Here is a 20520-nt window from a genome sequence, read left to right as displayed (position 1 = left end):
AGAAAACCCCAAAAGGGGTCATGAGGAGTAGGACATGACTGAACGATAACAACCACCACCCTTGTTTTGTAAGAGAGGTGGAAAACTATGAGTATGGAATGTTGTACATGTGGTCACACCGGATTATAGTGTTGTTTGGCTTTTTTTTTTTGGAAGCAAAAGCTCCCAGGGGGTAAGGGGTAGAATAAGAGTATAGCTGCGTGCAGCTAGGTGGTACAGTGAATAGAGAAACAACTCGGCCCTGGAGTCAGGAGGACCTGAGTTCAAATCAGGTCTCAGACACTTAACACTTACTAGCCGTGTGACCTTGGGCAAGTCACTTAACCCCAACTGCCCTGCCCTACCCCCCTCCAAAAAGCAAAAAAAAAAAATTAGTATAGCTTCGAATGATTATAATGTGTGTGTGTGTGTGTGTATATATATATGTATACATATATATACATACATACATGTATATATACACAAAAGAACCCAAGGTACAAATGAATTATAGATATTTCCTAATACCTGCATTACATACTGGGATTCCTTAAAAAATAAATTATAGATCCAGACCAAAAGAAAAATCCACACCAGTATAAATTTTCATTATTTCAGAGAGTTGATGTATCTCTATTCCTGGTTTTAAGAGGGTCATTGTTTCTCTCTACTGCTATAGCACAAACACTTGAGTTGACTAAGAGGACTAGACTAAAGAAGCTTGAGGTCCACTTTGATTTCTATGATTCTAGTTTTAATCTACAATGGGAAGTGTTTACAAGGCTCTCAAAAGATTGCTCCAAAAGTTGTTCCCTATTTAATTTTATTGCTTCTGGGATTTTTCACTACTAGTCTCTTCCCAATTTCAAGCAAGATATTGGTAATATGTGAAGAGACAGTTGAAGTTTCTGGACTCTTGCTACTAGACCAAAAATATGGGCTCTGCCTGCTGCTTTCTGTAAGTTCCCTGTGAGAATCAGAAACCCAGAAGAATGAACAGAGTGTGTGTGAGAAAAAACGGAGGGCATTTACTATGAGCTTTCTGTTCTCTCCTCTTACACATCTCCTTTCACTCAGATGACTTGATTATCATTTCCTTCACCCCTGTTTCATATGATGAAGCAGCCTTACTCCTTACTAAGGCCAACCCCTCTACTTGTTCAAGTGATCCCATTCCATCCCATCTCCTCCAACAGATTTCCCCCTCTGTCATCCACACTCTTTCACTTATTTTCAATCTCTCCCTGTCTACTGGCTCCTTCCCTACTGCCTACAACATCCTGAGAAAAACCCTTCACTTTGTCGTCCCATCCCCTTTATCTCCCCATATGTCTTCTCTTTGTAGCTAAAGGCCTCAAAAAGCCATTTATAATAGGTGGCTTTCTCTCCTCTCATGCTCTGCTTAACACCTTACAATCTGGCTTCTGACTTTATCATTCCACCAAAACTGCTCCTCCAAAATTACTACTGATCTCTTAGTTGCCAGATCCAATGGTCTTTTCTCAGTCCTCCATCTTCTTGACCTCTCTGCAGCCTTTGTCACTGTTGATCGCTGTCTCCTCCTTGATATTCTCTTTACTCTAGGTTTTCAGGACACCACTCTCTCCCCGGTTCTCATCCTACCTATCTGATTGTTTCTCTTATCTTGTTTGCTGGATACTATTACAGATCATGCCCTTTAACTGTAGGTGTCTCTCAGGGTTCTGTCCTGGGCCCTCTTCATTTCTCCCTCTGTATTTGGTGATCTCATCAGCTCCCATGAATGTAATTACCACCTCTATGGCGATGTTCTTTAAATCTACCTATTCTGCCCTAAACTCTGCTGATCTCCAATCTCACATCTCCAACTGCCATTCTGCCATTTGGAATTGGATGTCCAGTAGACATCTTAAACTCAGTAAGACCAAAACAGAACTCATTATCTTTCCCCCTAAACAATACCCCACACCTTCCCTATTGCTGCAGAAGGCAATGACATCCTCCCAGTCCATCAGGCCGGCAACCTAGGAATCAGTCTGGATCTCTCATTCTCCATATCCTAGCTTTTGCCAAGGCCTGTCAATGTTACCTTTGCAACATCTCTTGAATACTCTCCCTTCTCTCCTTTGACACTTCCACCTCTCTAGTACCCTTCCTCATCACCAAACACCTGGATTATTGCAATGGCAATTGCCTGCCTTAAGACTTTTCCCCAAACCAATCCATCCTCCATTCTGCCACTAAAGTGACTTTCCAATCATGTTATACTCCTATTCAATAAACTTCAGTGGCTCCCTATTGCCCCCAGGAGCAAATACAAAATGTCCTGTTTGGCATTCAAAGCCCTTCATAATTTAGCCCCTTCCTGCCTTTCCAATCTTCTTCTACCTCATTCTCCAATGAGTACTCTTTAATCCAGTGACACTGGCCCCTTGCCTGTTCCATGAACAAGACGCTTCATCTCTCAGCTCTGGGTATTTTTTTTTGGCAGTTCCCCATACCTGGAATGCTCTTCCTCCTCTGCTCCAACTGTCTGACCTATTGACTTCCTTTAAGTCCCAACTAAAGTCTCATCTTTTACTGGAAGCCTTCTCCAACTCCTCCTAATTCTAATGTCTTCCTTGTTCATTATTTTTGTTAATTATTTCCTATTTATCCTGTATACAACTTGTTTTATACATATATTTGTTTGCATATGGTCTCCCCTATTAGATTGTAAGAGGTCAGGAGCTGTCTTTTGTCTCTTTTTGTATCTCCCCAGAGCTTAGCACAATGCCCAGCACATAGTAGGAGCTTAATGTTTATTGATTGTGTATGTGTGTGTGTGTGTGTGTGTGTGTGTGTGTGTAGTGGAGACAGGTGAAACGGGAATGAGAAAGCTTTGAGGGGGAAGGGAGAAGAGGAAGTACAGGTGAGGGTGAAGAACTGATGAGAAATGGAAGGAGAGCTAGGAAAGGTAAAAGAGAGAGTAGGCCAGAGGGAAGAGACAGAGGAAATTTAAAGAAATTTGAAAAGGGAAGAAGAGAAGATAGAAAAAGGTAGGAATGAGAAAAGAAACACAAAAAAGGGAGAAGAAAACTGGAAGTGACTTGAGAGAACAAAGTAGAGAAGAAAAAGAAAAGTAGGGAGAGAAAAGAGAAGAATGGTATATGCTTTATATGGGCTAGACACATATTGCTATGTGTTAAATGCTTTACAATATAATATCATTTGGTTCTCATGACAATCCTGGTAAGTTAGAAACGTTATTAACTTCATTTTACAGTTGAGAAAACTGAAGCAGCCAGCTTAACTAATTTGGCTAGAGTCATACAACTAGTAAAGGCAACATTTGAATTCAGGTCTTCCGGACTCCCAGTCCAGCAGGGAGAGAAGAGGGGAAAAAAAGGAAGGTGAGAGCAAAGAGAGAAGAATATGGGGAGAGAAAAGGGAAAAGAGAAGAAAGGAGAGAAGAGAGAGGAAAGAAAAAAGCATAAAAGAGGGAATGAAAAGTAAAAAAAAAGGGAGAGGGAGAGAGACAGAGAGAGAGAGAGAGAGAGGCAGAAGAAAGAAGAGGAGGGCTAGAGGACGAGGCGAGGCTCTTGTGGACCTCCCCTCCTTCCTCCCAGCCCCTGATCGTTCGCTATCCCCTTCCTCGTCCCTCGGGGGGCTACTCTGCTCCGAGCTCTGCTTTCTGCACTCAGCGCTCTGCGGGCCAGGACCGGCCAGGCCAAGCCAGGCCAGCCCCGTGAGGGAGGGCGTTGGAGGCGGGGCCGGAGCCGGGCGGCGCTGTCAGTGTGGAGCTGAGCGGAATGCAGCGGCCCGAGGCCTGGCCACGTCCGCACCCAGGGGAGGGGGCCGCCGTGGAGGCAGCGGCGGCAGCCCGGGGGGTAACGGCGCAAGGGGCTGGGGCCACGGAGCCCCCAGGGCTGCGGGTACGCTGCGCGCTCGGGAGCGTTCGGAACTGCGACCAACTCACAACTTTCCCGGCTTTAGGGGCGGCGGCGGCGGCGGCCAGGGCGCAGCTCCAAGAACTTTCGGCTACTACCGTAGTCCGGGCTGGGGAGCGGGGGTGGGAAAGCGACCGAAGGGGTGGGAGGACTAGTGGTGTCCCGAGCCCGAGTAAGGAAAAGGCTCTGGGGTCCGAGAAAGAAAGTTATGAGCTGTTGGTCCAGACTCACGGGGAGGGTACTGGATCTGGGCTTGGCTGGGATTCTAAATTGATTTGTGATCGGGATGGGGGTGCAGAGTGTGGGCACAGTGAACAATTCGACAGGGCACATATACCGAGAAAAATTCCTAGTGCCTATTGCTTTCTGAGGGTCCCAGGTGGGCATGCCAACTTTAGGGAACTGAAAGGGAACAAGGCTGCCAGTTTGATAAGGGATGAAGGGTGGGGTGTGGGGGAAGGGGAAGCTTCCCCTCCTCTTGGCCAAGTTCGAGACTCAGCCGGGTGGATATGTCTGATTCTGCGTCTGATTGACATTCCCAAGCTCTCTGGGAAAGTGGATCTCAGCCCTGGATCAAATCCTGAAGCTCTGAAATCAGTAGGGAGAAGGTTCTGCTGGGGGGAGTCAGAAAAGGACCCCCATCAGTCTCCCCAGCCCAGGTTCTGTGATACACTCCGACTTAGACTCTGGAGCAGTCAGTGCATGACAGAACTTGGGTTTGGGTGGACCTTCTGCACGGAAAGGGGTCACCCAGCAGCAGGCCTTGGCCTCTGAGGCAGGGAGTAGAAGCAGCCTGGAAACTCAGCAGCCTCAGGAAAAGAGGATTCAGTGGGAATATCAGTGTTGGGGGAGTGAGGGAACTTTGCAGAGCAGAGTTAGACACTGTGAATCTCCATAGAAGGGATCCCTTGAAGCCTGAGGAATCCCTTTCTTCAGTCAGTGGGATGAATAGGTCTGAAGGTCACTTCCCTCCTCAGCCAGCTTACTCTACCTTTGCTTGGGGTCAGTTGCAGGAACCATCTCTCTACACCGTCAAAGCAGTTTTCATCCTGGATAATGATGGACATCGGCTTCTGGCCAAGGTAATTCCCTACCTCTCCTCTTCCTTATAGCTTCCCCTATCCCAGCTCATCAAAGAGGTCCCTGGGAGCATAACAATCAGAAACCGAAAGATGATAGGCCCCTGGACTCCAGGCCTATGTAAAACACTAGACCTCCCCCATGGTATCTCAGAATAGATTCTATGAGAGGTCCACTCCCTACCACTTACAAATTTTCAGCTTTAGCTGCATTCGGGATGTGAAAAGAGTTGTCTTCACCCTGTAGTATCTATTTAAGTAGAATCTTATCTTTCTCCACCTTTTCCTCTGGCTGGATGGATCCCAAGAAAATGAAGTCTTCTAGGGATTTAGAAGTAAGCCACAAATAAATGAAACTCAGAAGTCTCAGTTGCCTCAAATCTAGCAACTAAGCTATCTTCATTATCTGCAACTTAGCAAACAGCCATAATATCACAGAATGTCAGAGCTACAAAGTAATTTAGACATTACGTGGTCCATAATGTCCATTTGACAGACAAGGGACCAAAGGCCTCCAGAGGGTAACTTGCCCAAATTCACAAAGCTAATTAGTGGTAGAAGCAAGATTAGAACCCAGGTCTCCTGATTACTAATCTTCTTTTTCTATCTTGCCAGATTACCTCTCAGTCATTTCTCCATTATATGTTTATTGGTGGAACGTCATGGAAGTCATGACCTAGCTAGAAAAAAAATCAATATATAGTTGTCTCAATTAGCAGGGTACATAATCTCCAAATTGCTTACTTCAGAGTCTGGAGTGAGTTTTTGGACATTTAAAAAATTATGTTTTACAAATTTTCATAATGTATTTGTATGCCCAGGCAGACAATGCTCCCAAAGCATTCTGGGGGAGGGAGGGAGGCAGCTCACAGTACTTACTTTAGAAAATCCACAAGTCAGTTGTACATGCAGTTAATTGAGACTCAACTGTACCTAGCCCTTTATAGCTAAGAACAAATCATAGGGTCATAGGATTTAGAGACGAAAGGGTCCAGCCCCATCATTTTAAAGAAGTGGAAAATGAAGCCCAGAGGAAATAAAATACCTTGTCCATGGCACACAGCTAGTAAGTGTCAGAAACTGAATTTGTACCAGGTCATTTGAATTGGCTTAGGATTTAAAGTTCGATTCAGACGTGGTAAATACCACATTTTTCTATAGTTCCTTTCTGGGAAAAGTGCTTTTCACCAATGCCGTTTCATTTATCGTCTAACAACGCAAATCCCTATGTTAAAAAAGGGTCAACCTAAGACCTAGAGATGACATTATAAGTTCATACAATACAGCATGCTGGGAAACAGAGCTCAAGTCTCTTTGACTTTGCTTAAAAAAAAAAATAGAGCTTTGGTTTCTTTGGCCAAGGTTCTCTCCTCATCCCAGGTCATTGACTGAACACCTGGGCCCAAGCATTCCAGGCTACTTGTCCTCCCAGACACATCATACTAAGCTATCAGACAGTGGTCACAGCTTCCTTGCCTTGAAGAAAGGCAAAGGGGAAGTTGTACAAAGTCCAGCCTGGTGTCTCCCTGCCCCACTGGGTAGCTTCCCCTCCCAGAATAGCTAAAGCAGTTCACTGTCACCAAATATCAGCTCTGGAAGAGACCTTTAAGATCAACCCTCAACCTTTAGCCCAACCCCTCCATTTTACTGATAAGGATACTAAGTAGGGAGGTGATTTGCCCAAGGTCATGAAACTAGGAAAGTATAGGAGGCAGGGTCCCAACACAAGTCTTGAGGCTGTATCTAGGTTCTAGAGCTGGAATTCTTCATTCTATTTGAGGCCCCAGTAAATTATCACAGGCCCTGAAAACTTGGGTGAGATTTGCCTCTGGAAAAATTTTCTGCAGAAGGAGTTGAATTCCTTAAATGAGGCAGGACTAGCCCACCTTTTTGGACCAAAACCAGTGGGGAGACCAGTGGTGGGGTGATTGTTTTCCTAACGTAGTCTAGCTGGCATATTAAGGCCTAGAAGCAAATGTGCAGGACCAGTTAAGAGAAAACCAGATAGCCATCTGACCTCCAGCTGTTTTTTAAAAAAGACAGCATGTTGAGGTTTAGGGGTTTAGGGGTGCTTGAGATCCAAAAATAGCGACATGCTGAGTCTTGCCCAAATGAATTCTACTTAAGCCTTCTCTCAGCCAAAGTAAAACAAAGCTTATTAAAGATTCACCATAGGGGCAGCCAGGTAGCACAGCGAGTAAGAGCACTGGCTCCAGTGTTGAGAAGACCTGGAGATCGCATCCCGGGCTCAGACACTTAGCACCCACCCAGAAACACCTGGCTGTGTAACCTTGAGCAAGTTACTTAACCCCAATTGCTTAGGGGCAGCCAGGTGGCTCAGCGAGTAAGAGCACCGGCTCCAGTGTCGGGATGATCTGGATCAAATCCGGGCTCAGATACTCAGCACCACACCCAGAAATAATAACTGGCCGTGTAACCTTGAGCAAGTTACTTAACCCCAATTGCTTTAAAAAAAAAAAAGATTCACCATAAAGGGTAGACTCTTAAGGAGCCTAAGTATTTGTGATGCTTTTGTTGACAAATGGCCCAGGTTGAATCTTCACTAGATTAAATCTGAGCCCCTTCCTGGAGGCCAGATGGATCTTATATACAGAAAGACTGTGGGAGGGATCTAGAGGTGGCCAAGTAGTCTGGGGTGATGGGAGGAGGGGTTCAGGGAGGATCTTGAGGAGGAGTCTAAGAAGGATCTTGCTGGGACTGAGATCAGATTCTCAGGAACCAAGAAAAAGGGATTTTGATGGGATCAAGGGTGGGAAGCAGCCAGACACAATCTGGTGATAACAGACAATGGAAGACTAGGCTAGGTTAAGAACAACAGAGATTTGGGAGTAGCAAACACCCCATCATGTGGGAAGATTCAAGGAGAGTTCAAGGGGCTTCCCAGAGCCTGTACCCCATCTAGCAGACTTGAAAAACAAATACTTTTTATAATTTTTTTGTTTGGAATTGGCAGTCGATGAGGTGGGCCATGCTGAGTGTGTTTGCTCTAGGCAGACCCTAGGAACCTGGGGAGCAATCAGAGGGGGGACTTTGCTGTGAGATGTGAGAATGGACATTCATTTCATGTCCAGCATGCCCCCCCCCCCAAAGTGTGGTCATCTATTCTCCTCCCTTTTCTCTAGTATTATGATGATACATTCCCCTCTATAAAGGAGCAGAAAGCCTTTGAGAAAAATGTCTTCAACAAGACTAATAGGACTGACAGTAAGTGATTGCTTTTCCATTGTTGTCTCCCTGTGTAACCCACTTCAGCCTCACTCCCCACCCCGAAAACTCCACCCTCCAACTAGACAAAATATGGCCCTGGCTCCTCCTCATTTCCTTTCCCCCCTCTGAGACTTCATACAGGCCATTTCTTGGATAATTTTTTTTTTTACTTGGGATAATTGTTCCCTGACTCTGACCCTCTTTCCCTTCCTTCTGCCCTTCTTCCTACATCCCTCCCACTTGCCTCTTAAGAGAAGCCTTCCTGACCCACTCAACACTCATGCTGTCTTATTAACTCAAGACTAGTGTCTAGAGTGCTTGGGTTCCATTCTCCCCTCCCTATTGGCTTCCTCTAACTTGGAATTCCCTGAAGGCAGAAATTATGTTTAGCCTAGCTCTCTATGGGCCAGATCTCCTTTCTCTGAAAATTTTAGACATTAGATTGCCTCACTTATACTATATCTCTAGGCTGTAGGCTTGTATCCCTGCCTTCATGAAAGCCTCCCTGACCCAGCCTGTTTTCACATGTTTGGGCTCCAAGGAGGAAAAGAAAGGAAGTTGGGGGAAATGTGCAGTCAGTCAATTAATAAATATCTATTAAGCACTTACTACAGTTATCTCTTCCACATTGCAACTTTCCCCATCAAGATTTCTTATATTTACAAGTCAGCATAAGAAATTAAATGGGAATTTTGGGGGATTTTTGCGGAAACTGCAGATAACACTTGAAGGCCAGCAGAGGACACAGAAAAAGTTTAGGAACTCAGAAATGCATATAAGGGTTAGGAATGCATGTATAGTACTGTCAATATCAGCCCAAATTTTATAGTAAGGTACTGTAAACACCCCATAAAAGAAAAATAAAAAATTCAGACTTCTTCTCTGTTACAAAGGGAGAGCCAAAAAATTTTTACTCAGATTTTCCAGATCATGGGGGCCCTGCCCCTAACTCCTGTGATGTGTGGAAGGGATAGCTTTATGCCAGGCACTGTGCTAAGCATTGGGGATACAAAGAAAGACAAAGGATTGGGATACAAAGAAAGACAGAGGATTGTCCCTGATCTCAAGGAGCTACAGAGATGGGGATGAGTAAGACAGGGCTGGGCCAACTGAGGCTAGAAGGCAGGTGAGGCATGAGGCCAGTGAGAGGGAACTTGAATGTCCTCTCTTTCTTCCCTCCTAACATCCTTTCAGGTGAGATTGCCTTTTTTGGGGGCATGACCATTGTCTACAAGAGCAGCATCGACCTTTTCCTGTATGTGGTAGGCTCATCCCAGGAGAATGAGGTGAACACAAGGGCCTGGCGGAGAGAGTGGGGAACAATGAAAAATCTGGGGAGGGGGTTGGGATAGCATGGGGGAGGCGGAGGGGACTCTGAGGATTTGGTGGGCTGAGTTTTTATTTTCTTCATGGGGCATAGTGATCCAGCCTACCACCTAAGGAAAATCCTTGATCCAAAAGAGACCATGAAAAATCTCATCTATGTTCCTGCCTCCAGGTGAAGAGGCTTGATTTGTCTTTATTAGCCATTCAGCCTTTTCTTGTCTCAATAAAACGATATTCTGTGATATGTCTTCATACTATGATCCAGCTTCATTCACTTCCCTGCTGAGGTCTGCCTACTTCAGGGCCATTCCAATACCTCTTGGGAATGGAAAAACCACTTACCCCAGGCGTCTAGTATTCTTTTTTGAAGTCTGTCCTGGCCTTACTAGGTCCACTTTCTTTTTCTTTTCTATCCCCTACCTCCACCCAGCTGATGCTCATGTCAGTCCTCACCTGCCTGTTTGATTCCCTGAACCATGTGTTAAGGTAAGTGATACTGTGGCCCCAGAGTTGAGCCATTCCCCCTATCCCTGAAAACTCCCTTCCTCCAGATACCTTCTATACCAAGGAGGTTCCTTCTGATGCTTCCCCAGCCCCAGTCTCCTCAGAGCTGGGAAGAAAACCCTCCCTTCTTCTCTAGTTCTCATTCCTAGCCCCCTTGACCCATGAGGGTATGGCTGTTTAGAAGGTATGGCCATTGTGGATTTTAACTCTGATTAGGTCCCTTGATGGATATGATGTTGCTGCCTTAAGTGAAGACTTGGGCCAGTGAGGGATGTAGGGTAGATAACAGAAGTCCTACACCACAGGATCAAGGATACCTAGATATGTTCCTCTTTCTCCCTTCTACTATACCCTCCCCCAACTCCTGAGCATCTCTATGTTTTATGGGAGAAGGTAATTGTTGGGGGACCCCATGACCTCTGCCCGAAGCCAGAGGTAGCTCATGTGACTGGTTATATCTTCAGGAGGAACATAGAGAAACACTCATTTGTGGAGAACATGGATGGAGCCTTCCTGGTGGTGGATGAGATTGTGGATGGCGGGTAAGAAGGGGATGGTTAGGAAAGAGGGGCACCAAGGACATTTCACAGGAATTGTCAGGGACAGTCATATAGTACTGTCAAGATAAGATTCCAAGCTATAGCTTTCACAGAGGGTGAACAGTGTGAAGAAAATACTTTGTAGGGGCAGCGAGGTAAATAGAGCACCAGCCCTGGAGTCAGGAGGACCTGAGTTCAAATCCAGCCTCAGACACTTACTGTGTTTCCCCGATAATAAGACACTGTCTTATTAATTTTTTTGGAAAGAAAAACACCAGAGGGCTTATTTTCAGGGGAGGGCTTATGTTGTCCTGCCTCAGCTCTCCTCCTCGGCACTGCTCTCAATGGCTCCAGCAAGCAAATCACTGGGAAAGAACAGGATGACGCGCTCACTGCTGCAGCTCTGATTGGATGCAGCTCGGAGCGCAGTGTGCGTTTCACCGGGAAGGGGGGGGGGGGGACGGTGCATACAGAGGGTACCATAATGTAGCGTGTAGTGCAGGGGATCACCTTCACTACAGTAGCAATCTCAATAGGGCTTATTTTCGGGGGAGGGCTTACTTTAGAGGAATCTTACACAGTAAGGGGAGGGCTTATTTTCGGGATAGGTCTTATTATCGGGGAAACACAGGTAGCACTTACTAGCCATGTGACCTTGAACAAGTCACTTAACCCCAATTGCCCTGCCCTCCCCACTCCAAAAATCAAATCAAAACAAAACAAAACAAACCACTTGGAATCAGAAAGGCCTGGGTTCTTTTTCAGCTTCTAACACATACTAACTGGGTGTCCATGAATCAGTGACTTAACTTCTCAGGGCTCCAAGCAACCCTAAGATAATAAATTACCATTAAACTGTTGAGCCGCTTTGGTAGAAGGAATTTCCCCATCATGAATTCCTTACGTAGATAAAATCATTTGTCTGTCTCCTCCTTCTTCCAAATCTATGTAAATGTGAGTTATTATGATTTTAAAACACAACTAGACCAATATGGATCATTCTCCACTATCCACAGTACACATTATTTGTAAATCCTGGGTCAGCTTCTTCCTAATGTGCAACATGGGCTCCATTCACTTTCCCACACTACTTAGTGAGAGCTTGGAGAATTCACTCTAATTTTGATATTAGCCAAGGCCAAACAGATTTAGGAAGTTAGATCTGCTGAAAAAACACAGGCTAGAATATTGAATAAAAATGACTTTTAAAATTATCTACTATTTGGGGATTATCTAAATTATGGCCACCCGACATTGGTATAGATAATCCAAAAATAGCCATTAATGTCCCTGGCCTTTTAGACAGTATAAAATACTCTACATGCAGCCTCTTCCCATCCGCTGAGAAAAATCTCAGTGTCTATAAGGGGAACACCAGACAATTATGCAATGCAGAGTAGAGCTAATGTCTCCTTGAAGCACCAACCTTTCTTAGGAAAAGAGGAGGCATTTGATCAAGAAGTGGTTTTCCACAAGAGAATGTCCAGGAAAGAATGAGGTGCTTTGACACTAGGAAAAGCCTTGCTTTTTCTTTGCCAGGTGGGAGTGGAATATCTTGGGAGATTTACTATGAAATCAGGAGGGAATAATCAAAGAAACTGACCTGAGCTCTGTGAAAATAAGGTCCCTGGGGATACCCCACTGTCAGACCTAACCCTGGATGGAGCTCAGGACTGGGTATTATGGGAGGAAACAGATGCACTCCCAACTTTTGAGAAGTCCCCACAGATTGATGGGGGAAAACAGTACCCTCCAAGCTACATGGAAAGATGGGACACAATGCACACAAACCCTTACACAAATTACTTAAGGGCTCAATAAAGCAAATTAAAAACAAATAGCAGCAACTCACATTTATATAAATAACATACCTCACATTACTATAGTGTCCTAAGGTTACAAAGCACTTACCTTACAACACTGTGAGATCACAGGAGCATAGGTTAAGAGTTGGAAGAAAACTTATAGACCACTGAGTCAGATATTTCCATTTTATAGATGAAGAGATTGAGGCAGAGTGCTTAGGGTCACACAGCTAGTTTCTAAAGTGAGACTTGAACTCAGGTCTTCCTGACTCCATATCCAGTATGCCACAGTTGAGGAAACAGAATAGTTAGGTGACTAAGCCAAGATCGCACAACTAGTAAGTGTCAGACCTAACCTTTAAACAAATACAAACAAACAGGGTAAAACCTCAGTGATTTGGAATAAGACAAGAGAAAGTCCAGTCTGACTCCTTTAAGGTTTTTTATTTTTATTTTTTTGCTTTTTGGAGGGAGGAAGGTAGGGCAATTGGAGTTAAGTGACTTGCCCAAGGACATATGGCTAGTTTTTTGGTATTAAGTGTCTGAGGCCGGATTTGAACTCAGTTCCTCCTGACTCCAGGGCCAGTGCTCTATTCACTGTGCCACCCAGCCACCCCTCCTTTAAGGTTTTTAGAATGGACCAGTGATTTCACAGGTACAGGGCACTCCTAATGAGGACATTCCCTAGATCTATGCTGATGGCATATGCTCCACAGTTTATAGTTTGAGAGAGTCACCTGGGGAAACTGAAAAATTAAATGACTGACCCAGGGTCACATGAACCAACATGTGACAGAAATAGGACTTGAATTCAGGTCTTCTTGCCTCTAAGGTCAGCTCTCTATCCAGGAAACCAAGCTATCTCTTTTGATTATGGTGTTATTAAAAATTATTTTAAAAATTAAATTATTAAACATGTCATACTTTTACGGATGGTGCCTATTAAAACTGAAGACAAAAGTGGGATGCTCATACATAAAATGAGAAAAAGGGATGGAAAGAATTATAATTCACAATGGAACTTAATTATGTAAGAATGTTCCCTAAGCATCAGAGCCCTTTCAAGTACAGGAGTTTATTGCTGGACTGAGGGGAGCTGGAGGGGAATACATAGTTATTGACCCTGTTCTATGTGTCTGGCACTGTGCTAAGCCCTTTACAAAAATTATCTCATTTGATCCTCACAACAACCTCCACCTGGGAGGTACATGCTATTATTATTCCCATTTTACAGTGGAAGAAACTGAGGCAAACAGTAAGTGACTAGTAATTATCTGAGGCTGGATTTGAACTCATATCTTCCTGAATCCAGGCCTAATGCTCTATTTACTGTATGACTTAGCTGCCTATAGAGGTTGAAGGCATAATTTATTATTATTTTTTTGGAGGGTAATTAGGGTTAAGTGACTTGCCCAAAGTCACACAGCTATTATGTCAAGTATCTGAGGCTAGATTTGAACTCAGGTCCTCCCGACTCCAGAGCCGGTGCTCTATTCACTGCGCCACCTAGCCGCCTGTAGCAGCAAGCACCCCAGCATCCCCAGGGTGGCTGCCAACACAGGTTCTTGGATCTGCTTTGATAAAGAAAAGCAACTCAAAATTGGTTAACAAGCTTACTTTAATCAGTCAAACATATATGGTTTACCTAGTTCAGGGGAAAAAGGTCAGCACCTAGAACTTCAGAGTATATAGAGGTTACAAACATGAGTTACAAGAACATTTCAGCAGACAGGCCTCCAAACTGTCCAATCATTACATCCATACCAAATCACAGTTTCCAGAGAGGGGGGCATCAACATCTGGGTTATTCAAAGCCGGGGAGCTCTCAGCAACGGCTTCCCAGAGTCTCATCTGATCAAATCACACAACACTCAAAAGTGAGTTTTTAACTCAAAAAACTCAAAGTGAGCCCCAAAATAAAGCTTCAAATCAGGGTTTATATAACCTTCTCCTGGCTCAGAGAATGTAACAACCTTCTTGACCCACTGCCCAATCACAAAGTATCAAAGTGTGGGCATTCCTGAAAAACAAGCCTCCCACCACAGGCTCCAGGTGCACTTAAGCCTAGGGGCAGGGAAGATCTTAAAAATTTACATTCCCATTACACCCCTTCTGACGACATAATTTATGAAAGAGCTCTTAATTTTATAGCTTTAAAAAGCTACTCCTCTACCCACTAGTCTAAAAATTGTTATATTTTGGGGCAGCTAAGTGGCACAGTGAATAGAGCACTGGCCTTGGAGTTAGGAGGATGTGAGTTCAAATCTGGCCTCAGACACTTAACTCTTGCTAGCTGTGTGACCTTGGCAAAGTCACTTAACCCCAATTGCCCCTCCAAAAAAAGGCAAAAAAAATTGTGATATTGTGACATTTCTACCCTATAGAAATAACACACACACAACCTCTCTGAGCCTTGGTTTCCTCCTCTGTAAGATGAAAATGGGAATAATAACAGCAGGGGTATCAGCCTGCCAACATTGTTGAACATCTCCTATTGAGCTAATATGTATAAAGCGCTTAGCCATCCTGAAAGTCATGACTGAATGGCAGTCACAGATGGTTAGTGCCAAGTCTGAAGTCATGGGGTCCGAATGAATAAAGTTTTACTGTATAGTACAGAGGCCTAAATGCTGGGCTATGATGGAGGTCAGAGGAAGGATTTAAAAGAAAAGGGCAATGCAATTCAGGTAAATCAGGGAAGGCTTCCAGGAGGAGGTGAGAGTTCACCTGGGTTTTGAGAAGCAAGGGAGGGAGGAAGGAGGAGAGGGAGAGAGGAAAGAAGGAAGGGAAGAAGGGAGGAGAAAAAAAGGAAAGAGAAGTGAGGGAGGGAGGAAAGAAAGAAGGGAAGGGAGAGAAAGGAAGGAAAAGCATTTACAAAGAATTTATTATATGCGAAGCAGTGTGTTAGTGCTGAAGACACAAGCAGAAAAGCAAGTCAGTGCCTGATCTCTTAGTGGAAAGGAAATTGGGAAGAATGGCTAGTTTTGCACCATTTTCCTCCTGTTGTTTTTATTTTTAGTGTAATTCTGGAGAATGATCCCCAGCAGGTGATCCAGAAAGTGAACTTCCGGGTAAGGGCTGCTCTTCTCCCTTCTTTGTCCTAGCTTGAGGCACAGGGTAGCAGGGTGGGTTGGCTGGAAACCTCCCTTTCTTCTCCCTTCTCTTTTTCTCTCCTAACTGGATACTGGAGTACCCAATACCTGGAGCCTTCTAGGGACATTCTCTTCCTTGACTTGGCCTTCAAGGGTTGGATGGATTTGGGGCTACCAGGAACTGAATGGAGAAAAGGTCAGGTTTCCTAGAAAGAAAAGTGGAGAAGATGTAATAAGAGAAAGATAATTGCCGCTTTGGACCTCAGACCACTCCCTCTCTCCCCCACCCCCCACAACTACTACCCACTTACCCCAACCCCTTTAGATCTCTAAGCACTGGGTCCTCACTGCTGGGAGGAAGCTCTCTTGACCAGAGTTGTAAAAACTATGTCTTCTAAGAAAAGCAGTGAGTTGTAATAGGAAAGCCACTGGATTTGGGTCTAGAGCAGAGATGTCAAAACATGTGTCAGGTCACATTAGGCCAGACTGGGAATCGGACTAAAATGTAATTAGGAAATGCTTAACAAAATAAGTAAAAATACAATAAAATATAAATAACATTACATTTTAAAACTAAGTCGATATGCAGCCTGCAAGGGTCCTTATGCACAGATTTTCTTTTTCTTTGGGAGGCACTCAGGATTAAGTTACTTGCCCAGAATTATATAGCTAATGTCTGAGGCTAGATTTTAGCTCAGGTCCTCCTTATTCCAGGGCTGGTACTCTATCCTAGCTGCCCCTAAGTGTCCACCTTTTCTACTTGAGTTTGATGCCACCCATCTATAAATGTGATACTTTTGCTAATCATCTCAGAGGATTGTTTGAGGAAAGTTTGTGTCAAAGCTTAAGAATCTATGTTGTCATAGTTGTTCAGTTATTTTCTGTTGTGTCCAATTCTCCATGACCTCATTTGGGGTTTTCTTGGCAAAGATACTGGAGTGGTTTGCCATTTCTTCCTCCAGCCCATTTGACAGAAGAGGAAACTGAGGCAAACAGTGACTTGGCCAGGGTCACAAAGCTAGTAAGTGTCTGAGGCCACATTTGAACTCTAGAAGATGAGTCTGCCTGTCTCCAGGCCTGGTGCTCTATCCACTGCACCACCTAGCTGCCCAAGGACTCTGTGTAGGGAAGGATTATTATATTATCCATAAAGTGAGACTAGGTGGTTTCTTAGAGCCTTTCCTCTAAGTTCCATGATCCTAAAATCACCTGGTTGCCTTGACCTTGAAAGTCATTTGTCCTAATGTAGTTTCCCTCACAGTTGGATGAGATTTCTTCCTTCATGCCTTCCCTTAAACATCAGGAGAAATCCAGGGGTCACAGTTGTCAAAGCATCATCTCAGGGTTTAACTCAGGTGTGAGATAGGTGCCTCTGGGTCCCCCACACTCCCCACCATTCCTCGGGGCCTCCTTTCCTCTGCTCTTGTCTTCTTCCCCTGTGTTCCTCCCCACCCTCCCTTGCCCCACTCTTTCTAATGCTCCTTCCACCACTGGCTTTGCTTCTCCGCAGGTCGATGACAGCAGCCTGTCTGAGCAGAGTGTGGCCCAGGTAGGCACTCTGGAACCTGGAATCTGAGCTGGGAAGAGTATTTCAAGGAATAGCTTGAGGAAGGGGAGGGCAGAGGGGGCAGACCCAGGGGGAAGGGGGCAAAGATGAACAGTCCTGGGAAGAAAGAACACTCCTGGGGATCCCCAGAAGGATGAGAAGAGCTTGACCATCATCATCTTTTCCTTCCCAAGCCTCCAATAAGATGTCTTTATCCCTTCTCTCCTTTTGACTGAAGAAGGGGAAAAAGAACCCCCTTACCACCCTCCTCTCCATTCCCCCTTGGTGTTCATGGCTATGGCTCAGGACTTTTGGACCCATGGAAGGATTTATACTTCTCTCCATCCTCCCCCCACTTATTCCCACTCACCCTTAAACCTGTAATACCAGGCTCTTCAAGGACTCAGTGTGTCAGCAGAAGCCACACTTGCTTCATCCTCTGTAAGACCATGCCTGGGGGAGGGTAGGTGGGGTTCCCCCAGCTTTGGTCCCACCAGGTTTCCAGCTACACAAACTTCCTGCTTATCTTTCTGTCTTTCCTCTCCTTATCCACCCCCACAGGTCCTTCTGCCCAGACTAATCCAATTTGCATGAAGTTCCCTGCTCCAGGCATTCACTAACCACCTCCTTCCCCTGAGGCCGTAGCTGAGGCCAGAGAACCCGCTGGTGCTCATTCTGTCTCTTGCACTGGGCCCCAGGTTTGGTACCCACGTTTCCTATTGCAGCTTGTGACAGTTTGCCCTAGGTCTGACTTATCTGGGCTCCTTCCTCACCCCTGGGCTTACAACTTGTCTTGCCGTCTTGCACAGATAGGCTAAGCCAGCTGCATCGATAGATTTTGGAGTGGACAGAGGCTAGAAGGTGCTCACTTAACACAGCTCCCAAGTGCCCAGATCACTAGCTATCACCAGGAGGGCATGGAGAGGAGCTAGCCCCTTCAGTGTGGGGGATCCCTGGGGAAAGGACTGATAAGAGACTGAAATGAGGGAGTTGGGTTCTAGGTGGGAACATGCCAGAAAACCCAACATTCAGCCTGTGGCACAGTGCCTGCCTGTCTCTGAAGAAGTGAGGAGGAAAGGAAAGGGTGAGCGAGGGTTAATGCTTCTGAGGCCAACAATGGAGGGTTTGTCCACAGCCCTGACCCGCATGAGCACAGCTTTGTTAAGTAGGGAGAGGTAACTTGCTTGGGTCCTGGGGCAGTAGCAGATGTGTGTATTTGTATGTCTGTAAAAGGAGAGGCCTGTCTCCACATGTCCCAGGGCCTCCATGAGTTCTGTATACCTCTGTTTGTATTTGGGTATGCTGGGGGGATGGGGTGAGGATGAGTTATCGGTATCCAAGCTCTGCCACCTCTGGCCAGAGACCCTTCCCTGGAGGATAAAGTCAGACTGCCTGGACAGGGCCTGGGTGGGGCGAACACTGGAGCTCCTCTCTCTTTTCGCCTTCGGGCTTGGACGTGGCATTGGCATCAGCGTGGGCGGGACCTGGCTCCCTTTGGCCTTGCTACGCCAGTGGAGGGGGCAGGGGAGACGTGAACGCCACTCCCTTTGCCCACGTGTCAGCAGATGGCAAAGAACCTTGAGCTGCCAGGCAGGATTGGGGATGGGTGTGTGTTAGTTTTTGGATGCAGACCAAGACTAGAAAGCCAGAGTTCAAACTCCCCAAATGCGCCATCCCTCCCTCGGCCAGGTAGAGAAATACTATTGCCACCTAGTGGCTGAGTGCCAGCCCTGTGGCAACCCTAGAAGGTGCTCACTCAGGACTCAGCTGAGTCCTTTCACCTAGTACAGAGTCCTTGGGATGCAGGGTCACTGGGTGACTGATTTTCCTCCTCTCTCCTCCTGTTCTCTCCCCCTCCCCAACCAAAATAGGTTCTACAGTCTGCCAAGGAACAAATTAAGTGGTCTTTACTAAAGTGAAAACCATAGGAGCCCAATCTGCCTGCCTGCTCCATGGACCATCTCCTCAGTTCTGTAAAATGCTGAGGACCCAGAGAGACAAGAGGGTCAGTCCCTCTCCCTTTCACCTTCCCCAAGCCTAATACTAATGCAGAATCCTGACTTCTTGACATATGATGCATTGACCAGCAAGGACCCTATCCTTTGAGCTGGAAAGGGACTTTGGTCATCTTCTGCATCTAGACATCCAAACAGGCATTCCCTCTGCTGTAACCTGAAGGGGACAACCAGCCTCCATTTGAACACTTCCAGTGATAGAGAACTCATTACTCTCCAGCAACCCATTCCACTCATGGTTGAATCAGTCAGTCATCCCTTCCCCTGCCTGCTCCCCAAGACAACCAACTGATCTGCCTACTTAATGATGGACACTTTTGTCTTCCTGTCTGGGACCTGAGACCAGGTGCTGAGGACTGCAATAAAACAACTTTTGTCTCCTGTCTGCAGTTTTCTGTTTTTCCTGACCCAGGAGGTTGTGTGTCTATATGAGACTGGTACTTAGGCAATATGTGCCCCTGTGCCATTCTGTCAGGGTATGTGACCTTGTGTTTGTGTGTGACTATGAGGATGGATCATGTGAAACATCTTATGAGAGAATAAGGGGGAGGAGGGGTGCTAGTAGCATGTTGTATTTTCCAGCACATGGTGGGTGGCTTTACTAAAGATCCTTGGTCATTCACTCACTTTTTCCTGCGTTTCCCCAACCCAACAGAGGTTCCTACCTAGTCTGGATCAGCCATCATCATTTGTATTTTTTTGCCTTATCTGGTCTTCACCAATCCTTTCATGATCCCCAATCTAGAGAGTTCTTCAGTTTAGTCATCATCTTCAGACCAGCCAGGTATATGCCCAGGTATACTGTGTTTATGGGGCTAGGTGGTACCATGGAGAGAGTGTTGAGCCTGGAGTCAGGAAGACTCATCATCCCAGTTCGAATTTGGCCTCAGATACTTACTATCTGTGACCCTGGACAAGTCACTTAACCCTGTTTGCCTTAGTTCCTCATCTACAAAATGAAGTGGAGGAGGAAATGGCAAACCACTAATATTTTTGCCAAGAAAACCCCAAAAGGAGTCATGAAGAGTCATACTCGACTGAAAAGACTAAACAATAAGACTGTGTTTATATGCTGAAAAAGGGAGATAAGCAGCTTCAAGAAAGAGTTGGGAGGAAGCAGGGAGGACCACCCCCCACAAATGTGACCAAACAGATTATGAGAACACACGTGTTCTCAAATTGGGCAGGTCCATGGAAGTAAAAGAATGCAGGAGCATTCTGGAAAGGGAGGAGAAAGGTAAGCCCCTCTTCCCTTCCAGGGGCTTTTTCAGGTACCACAGGCTCAAAGCCATGTGTCCTTCAGAGCTGGAAGGGACCCCAAGATCTGGTCCTAGGCGAATGAGCACCTCTCTGAAATATAATAATAGCTGACATTTACACAGCACTTACAGCACTCTACATATAGTATCTCATTTGATTCTCATAAAAATCCTGTGTAACGCTACTATTATCTTACAGATGAGGAAACAGGATTAGAGAGGGTAAGTGGCAGAGTAAAT

General features: G+C 45.5%; 1 protein-coding gene across 6 annotated transcripts; it reads left to right on the top strand.

The window, feature by feature from the left end:
* Positions 1–3514: 3514 nt before the first annotated feature.
* On the top strand, positions 3515–19404 carry COPZ2 (COPI coat complex subunit zeta 2). Of its 6 annotated transcripts, none has more exons than XM_069064317.1 (10): positions 3536–3986; positions 4895–4969; positions 8110–8191; positions 9389–9480; positions 9951–10006; positions 10489–10566; positions 15388–15439; positions 16971–17009; positions 18008–18090; positions 18878–19404. In XM_069064317.1, the coding sequence occupies exons 1-9, from the start codon at positions 3750–3752 to the stop codon at positions 18065–18067; spliced, it is 771 nt and encodes a 256-aa protein (XP_068920418.1). In that variant the 5' UTR covers positions 3536–3749; the 3' UTR covers positions 18068–18090; positions 18878–19404. The 6 variants fall into 6 exon arrangements, with proteins under 6 accessions (XP_068920419.1, XP_068920421.1, XP_068920418.1 ...); XM_069064321.1 differs by having other exon boundaries at positions 3577–3872; XM_069064318.1 differs by lacking the exon at positions 15388–15439 and having other exon boundaries at positions 3515–3986.
* The last annotated feature ends 1116 nt before the right edge of the window (positions 19405–20520 follow it).

The sequence above is a fragment of the Petaurus breviceps genome, unplaced genomic scaffold (assembly GCF_028583685.1).
Source record: "Petaurus breviceps papuanus isolate PSGF00001 unplaced genomic scaffold, PetGlider_PUasm1.0 90630, whole genome shotgun sequence".
In the NCBI taxonomy this organism is placed as follows: Eukaryota; Metazoa; Chordata; class Mammalia; order Diprotodontia; family Petauridae; genus Petaurus; species Petaurus breviceps.
This window is presented reverse-complemented; position numbering and strand designations above follow the sequence as displayed.